The 6,598-nt window shown below is 54.2% G+C and overlaps 1 protein-coding gene across 1 annotated transcript in view; it reads left to right on the top strand.

Annotated features, from left to right (window-relative positions):
- Positions 1-463: 463 nt before the first annotated feature.
- LDLRAD1 (low density lipoprotein receptor class A domain containing 1) overlaps positions 464-6,598 on the top strand; it is a 10,632-nt gene continuing 4,497 nt past the window's right edge. Inside the window, exons 1-3 of the mRNA XM_012807194.1 lie at positions 464-484; positions 933-984; positions 5,378-5,484. Of these exons, the coding sequence (XP_012662648.1) occupies positions 464-484; positions 933-984; positions 5,378-5,484 (180 nt within the window). The remainder of the gene's footprint in view (positions 485-932; positions 985-5,377; positions 5,485-6,598) is intronic.

Here is a 6,598-nt window from a genome sequence, read left to right as displayed (position 1 = left end):
GAATCACAGTGTATGGCACATCTCTTGGGGGCAGGACACAATTATAAGAGGGACTTTACCTAACAAATGCAATCAGTGTAACCTAATTCTTTGTACCCTCAATGAATCCCAAACAATAAAAAAAAAAAAAAGCTCCTGGGTTTCAATCTCACCCCTCTCACCTTCTGTGTGGCCTCTGGGCAGTTTCTCCCTGTCTGAACCTCAGGCTCGTCATGTGTAGAATGGAGAGGAGGATTTCAACCTCAGAGTGATGCTGTCAGACTGCAGAGGTGGGAGAGGCCTGGCCCAAGCAGGGCTTGGCTCTGCTTGGAGGCAGCCGGGAGGGGATTACCCTCCTCCTTCAAGGGAGGGTGGGCTGGGCTTGGTTCCAGCAGCCCTGTTGCCAGCCCTCCTCCTGGCTACCCTGGTGACACAGCAGGGAACCTGCACTGAGTTTCTGTCCCCAGCACTAGGCTGTGAAGACATGAACAAGGTCTTTCCCCAGGTAAGAGTGGGCTGGCTGGTCTCCTGCTCTGGAGAAAGCAAAGCCTCAGGGAAGGGTGGGCAGTAGAGGGGACACAGAGAGAGACTGAGGCAAGGCAGCTTCTGCTCTGCCCTGGGGCCCACTGCCAGGGGACCCAGCTACACTGCTCAGGAGGCAAGTGCTGAGAGGGAGGCAGACAGCCAGGAGGATGGAGGCCAGAAAGGTGTCAGGGAAAACTTTGGGAGGAGCTGCTGGAGTCAGGGTGTGATGGGGGAGGAAGGCATCGCAGGCAGGGGCACAGTGTGACAGTCAGGCCTGTGTGAGGAGTCAGGGGCAGGCAGCATGAGGGCTGAGGGGCACTGGGGTTCCTCCTAAAAGGCACTCTGTGACTCCTGAAAAACTCCGTGGTCTAACACCCCAAGGCCGGCCTCACCCACCTGAGCCCCCCTCACTCTGTTCTCTTCCGCAGGGAGATAATGGCAACGGGGCTGCTGGAACCAAAGCCCTCTCTGGAGGGGCAGGTAAAGAACAGAGGGCCTGGGGCCAGCGCCCGAGGGCTCTACCGCCCCCAGCTGGGGTTCCTCGGTATCTAGATAGTTAGCTACAAAGTGGGTTCCAGGCCCCTGCTGTCCCTCAGACCTCTGCCCCCATGGTGATGTTGTCTGCTTCCAGCTTCCCGGCCAGCAGTGAGGTACAGTCGTTCCTTCTTTCCCGGTACATGCGTCCACCCTGCACCTCCTGTGTGCTGCCCTCATGGCCTCGCATGCAGATGGTGCCCAGCTGGGACACAGAGAAAAGAGCTCCAGAGTCAAGTCCCTGATGCAGCAGGCGACCTGGGCAATTTTCTTTATCTCTAAGGGATAAAGTGACGCCCCTATTGAGCCCTTCTCTGTGCTGCTGACTCACCGTGTGACGGGACAGTTCTCTTTGCCTTTATGAGATAGAGGATGGAGCTCACGCTTCCTGAGCATCTCCTGTGTGCCCTGCCTTGGCCCACGTTTGATCATTGAGGATACAGGCCCACTGGAGAGAGGAGAGAATAACAGTCGTAAAGGATCCCGTTCCGACTCGTGCCTGGCCGGGTGTGATCTCTTTCAGTCCTTGGGACAGCTCTGAGGCTGGCCCTGTTATGGGGCAGTAAGAGATGAGGCAGCTGGGGCTGAGAGAGGTTGGGTAACCAGGCCACGGTCACATAGCCAGGAGGGGGCAGGAGTAGGGTTCAAATTCGCACGGAGGTGCCTCTGGCTGCAAAGCCCCAATGCCTCTGTTGCTCCTCGCTGGCGCGGGCGTGGGTTTCCAAGCGCCAACCGCGGTGGTGGGCGTGGCTGTGGGAAGCCCCGCCTCCTTTCCTCCATGTGGGCAGGGAGCGGGGTTGGCGTCCACCGGCTTTCTGAAGTGCGGCTTTTTCACTGCCTCTGCCAGAGTCTCTCCTGTGGCCCCACCTCGCTCACAGCCTGTACAAATATTTGAGGAGGGCTCCTGGGCTGACCAGGACACCTCCTCTTCCCCGGCGTCATGCGGTCTCCCTGGTTACCTGAGTTTGCCCTGTGTTTGCGATGATGAGAGAGCCACCCGGCTGGGGCTGTAGGGTTGATGGGATGCCGATTTATGCAGCGTCTCCTAACACTGTCTCCTGTCACACACATCCTGTGCGCCCACCACACCAGGCCACTCACTGTCCCCACATGCCCTCTGCCTGGAATGCCCCTCTTTGCACCCTCCCACACCTGCCTCTGGAAGTCCCACCCACGCTTCCGAGGACCCTGCATTGGAAATGTGAGTGGGTTGAGTGGAAATGACACATCTGCCCCACGGTGGGGTCTTACCTTGCTTCCTGGATCTCTGGGTCACCATAGTCACAAAGTGTGTGCCTGACTCTGGGATAAATCAGACCTACCCTGCCCCTTTCTTTGAGGTAATTGTGGCCTGAACAGGACAGCAGCTCACATGTCCTTCATGCGTGTTCATGCCTTGTTACTAAGTGCAACTTCGAGCTTGCAGAGCTCAAGGACCAGAGACACAGCCACTTGTGCCCTCTACAGAGCAGGGCACCTAGTAGGTCTTCAAAAAGGTGTTCTTTCATTATTTTGTGAGCAAGCAAGAATTAAAAGAGTGAATATGGTTCTGTGAGAGCAGGGACGTCTCCTATCACTGCTGTTTCTACAGCACTTAGAGCAGTGCTCAGTAAGCACTAATAAGGACCCATGCTCTTACTACATGCCCAGCGCTATTCTAATACATTAACTTGGCTCAGCACCTGTGGCTCAAGTGGCTAAGGCACCAGCCATGTACACCTCAGGTGGCAGGTTCAAATCCAGCCTGGGCCCACCAAACAACAATGATGGCTGCAACCAAAAAATAGCCAGGTGTTGTGGCGGGTGCCTGTAGTCTCAGCTACTTGGGAGGTGGAGGTAGGAAACTCACTTGAGCCCAAGAGTTGGAGGTTGCTGTGAGCCATGATGCCATAGCACTCTACCCAGGGGGACAGCTGGAGGCTCTGTCTCAAAAAAAAAAAAATACATTAACTAGACCAGCTCTAATCTTTTATGTTTTTTTAGAGACAGAGTTTTACTTTGTTGCCCTTGTTAAAGCGGAAATGGTGTAACTGAGATTCCAACCAGTGTCCTGGAAGACTCCAGAATGGAACTGTGGAAAGGACATCAGGTTTTTTTTGTTTGTTTGTTTGTTTGTTTGAGACAGAGTCTCACTTTCTCACCCTCAGTAGAGTGCTGTAGCATGATAGCTCACAGCAGCCTCAAACTTTTGGGCTTAAGTGATTCTCTTGCCTTAGCCTCCCAAGTAGCTGGGACTATAGGCACCTGCCACAACGCCTGGCTATTTTTTGGTTGTAGTTGTCATTTCTGTTTGACAGGCCCAGGCTGGGTTGGAACCTGTCAGCCTCAGTGTATATGGCTGGCACCGTAACTACTGTGCTACGGGCACCAATCCAGGACACAGGTTTTGACATCAATCCATTTCTGCAAAGGGTGACCTGGACTTTTTCCTCTCTGAGCCTCAGTTTTCTCATTGATAAAATAAAGGGTTGTTTTAGAAAATAAAAATAATAGCAATGAAAAGCCTGACATAGTTTTGGCCCCACAGTAGGGGCTGGATATACAATTGTCCATCTCACCTGTGTCCGCAGGAGGCTGCCCCCTTGGGGCAGAGTGGGAGGGAGAGGGTTGTGGAGCACAGATGGGGTCCTCCTCATCTCCCTTGCCACTTACCAGCTGTGGGGCCTGGGCTAGGGATGGGCGCTTGGGGGGATCTATAGGCAGAACCCAGGCACACTATGGACGGCTTAGGAGCCCCCTCCCCCAGCAAGCCCATCCTGGTTGGGGAGGTGCTGCTCACAGGGAACAGTGCAGTAGGGGCATCTTTGGGCCCATCGCCAGCTGCCCCATCACTGTAGCCCACTGGCTTTTTTTCCCAAAAGGCTGCAGTCCCTTCTCCTGCTCGCGCCACAGGGCCTGCCTCTTGGCCTCCGTGCTGCTCCTGCTGGCAACTCTAGCTGCCTTCATTGCCCTGATCATCATCATCAGACTCCCACTACGTATGCCAGGTAAGGGTGGTCAAGAGAGGGTGGGGGGCCGGGCAAGGTGGCTCATGCCTGTAATAATCCTAGCACTCTGGGAGGCTGAGGGGGGTGGATTGCTTGAGCTCTCAGTTCAAGACCACCCTGAACAAGAGCAAGTCCCAGTCTCTAAAAATAGCCAGGCACTGTGGCAGGTGCCTATAGCCCCAGCAACTTGGGAGGCTGAGGCAAGAGAATTGCTTGAGCCCAAGAATTTGAGGTTGCTGTGAGCTGTGACACTACAGCACTTACTAAGGGTAACAAAGTGAGACTATCTCAAAAAAAAAGAACCAGCACCTCATTGGAGGCTGTGGGCAGTGGCTCAGGCCTGTAATCCTAGCCCTCTGGGAGGCTGAGGGGAGTGGATTGCTTGAGTTCAGGAGTTCAACACCAGCCTGAGCAAGAGTGAGACCCCATCTCTACTAAAAATAGAAAAATTAGCTGGGCATTGCAATGGTACCTGTAGTCTCAGTTCCTCAAAAAGCTGAGGCAGGAGGATTGCTTGAATCCAGGAGTTTGAGGTTGCTGTGAGCTAGGCTGATACCATGGCATTCTAGGCAACAGAGTGAGACTCTGTCTCAAAAAAAAAAAACCCCAAAACCGGGCTTGGTGCCTGTGGCTCAAGTGGCTAAGGCACCAGCCACATACATCTAACCTGGCGGGTTCAAATCCAGCCCTGGCCCACCAGAAACAATGATGGCTGCAACCAAAAAATAGCCAGGCGTTGTGGCAGGCGCCTGTGGTCCCAGCTACTTGGGAGGCAGAGGCAGGAGAATCGCTTGAGCCCAGGAGTTGGAGGTTGCTGTGAGCTGTGATCTCACAGCACTCTACCCAGGGTGACAGCTTGAGGTTCTGTCTCAAAAAAAAAGAAAACAAAAAAAAAAACCAAAACTCCAAAAAAACTCCACTTCACCGAGTTTGAACATTGTCCTCAGAAGCTCCCTGTGAAACTATAAATAAGTTTTCAATAAAAGAGAGACACTTTATTTATTCTGCACATTCTGTTTTATGTTTGTTCATAGAAAAGCTTCTATTTAATCCCCCCAATAGTCCTATGGGGTGTGTGTTATGACCCTCATTTTGCAGACAAAGAACCTGAGGCTCAGCGTTTAGGTCATCTGCCAAGGTCAAGCAGCTGGCAATGGTAGAACAGGGGCTTGAGCCCCATCTATGGCACAAATCCAGCATGTTCTCCAGTTCCCCAGCCCTTCGGTTCAGCTCATGTAAGGGAACTTCGGCAGGTTTGATGGCAGTGATGCCCTTGAGAGCACCACCCTTGACCCTCCAGGGCCTCCTACTGCCCTTTCAGGACGCCAGGTTTGCATAACACTGACGAACAGGACGGGCTTCTTGTGCCACGACCAGAGGCACTGCATCCCGGCCAGCAGGGTCTGCGACGGCATCCGCACCTGTGCCCACGGCGAGGATGAGGATGAGGGCTTGTGCCGTGAGTACCTGCTCGGCCCTGGCCCTAACCTTGATGGGCCTTCCCAGGGGCCACCCCCAACTCTCCCTGCAGCTGTACAAAAGCACCCCCAGCCCTGAGCATATTAGGCCCCTTTTACACCCATGTCATTTGTTATATAGAGACCCCAGTTAGGAGCACCCGCCCCTGCCCGTACCAGTCATGTACATGCTGTGGATCCCCACTGAGGAAAGCCTTCACTCAGCGGATCTCCTCTCCCAGAGAACCTGCTTTCATCCTTCAAGGCAGAGTTCAAGTGGTACCTCCTCCAGGAAGCCTCCCCTGGCTTCTGTATTAGGTTAAGGGGTTAAACTTCCTTTGGGCTCTCATAGCTCCTGTGCTTCCCTGGGTCCCAACCTCAGTCACACTGGTCGTCACTCTCATTTGGCATATCTGCCCCCACCCCCATCAGCCTGTGAACTCCTCTGGGCCAGCTCTGGACTGCGAACTCCTCTGAGCCCAGAGGGATATTATTGCTAAATGAGCAGGTGAATGAATGAGTGGGAAGACCTGGCTCTAGCCCATAGAGACCTGCAGAGGGAGGTGATGTGCCTGCAACAGGTAGTAACGGCGCAACGCAGTGCCTGGCCCCACAGGAGAGAGAGAGCCTGGAGAGTTGTAGTGGGGGGTTTGGGGCGCTTTTGGGAAGGGGGACCTCGCTTCGTGGACTCTTGAGAACAGAAGTCTTAGCAGCATCTAGGCCATGCCCCAGCCCGTACCAAATCCTCTCTCTTGCAAGCCCAGCAGAGGCCCCCCAGACGCTGCTTGCATACTCCTGGGTGGGGAGCTCAGCACATGAGGCAGTCACCTCTAGAATTGGATGGTTTTCCCAGGAAAGATCTTCCTTATCTTGAGCTTAGCCCTGCTTCCCAGGAGTGTCCCTGACTGGTTTATCAGCCCCTGCCCCCGACAGACCACGTTTTAACCCCTGTCCCATGATGGTGGCACTGCGTGGATTTGGAGGTGATCTCTAACACCTGTCCCATGATGGGGACACTGTGTGGATTTGGAGGTGCTCTCTAACCCCTGTCCCATGATGGGGTTACTGCATGGATTTGGAGGTGCTCCCTAACCCCTGTCCCATGATGGGGCCACT

Source organism: Otolemur garnettii, unplaced genomic scaffold (assembly GCF_000181295.1).
Source record: "Otolemur garnettii isolate 467f Iridium unplaced genomic scaffold, OtoGar3 scaffold00066, whole genome shotgun sequence".
Classification (NCBI taxonomy): domain Eukaryota; kingdom Metazoa; phylum Chordata; class Mammalia; order Primates; family Galagidae; genus Otolemur; species Otolemur garnettii.
The sequence above is the reverse complement of the archived record's forward strand: the minus strand, read 5'-3'. Positions and strand labels throughout refer to the sequence as shown.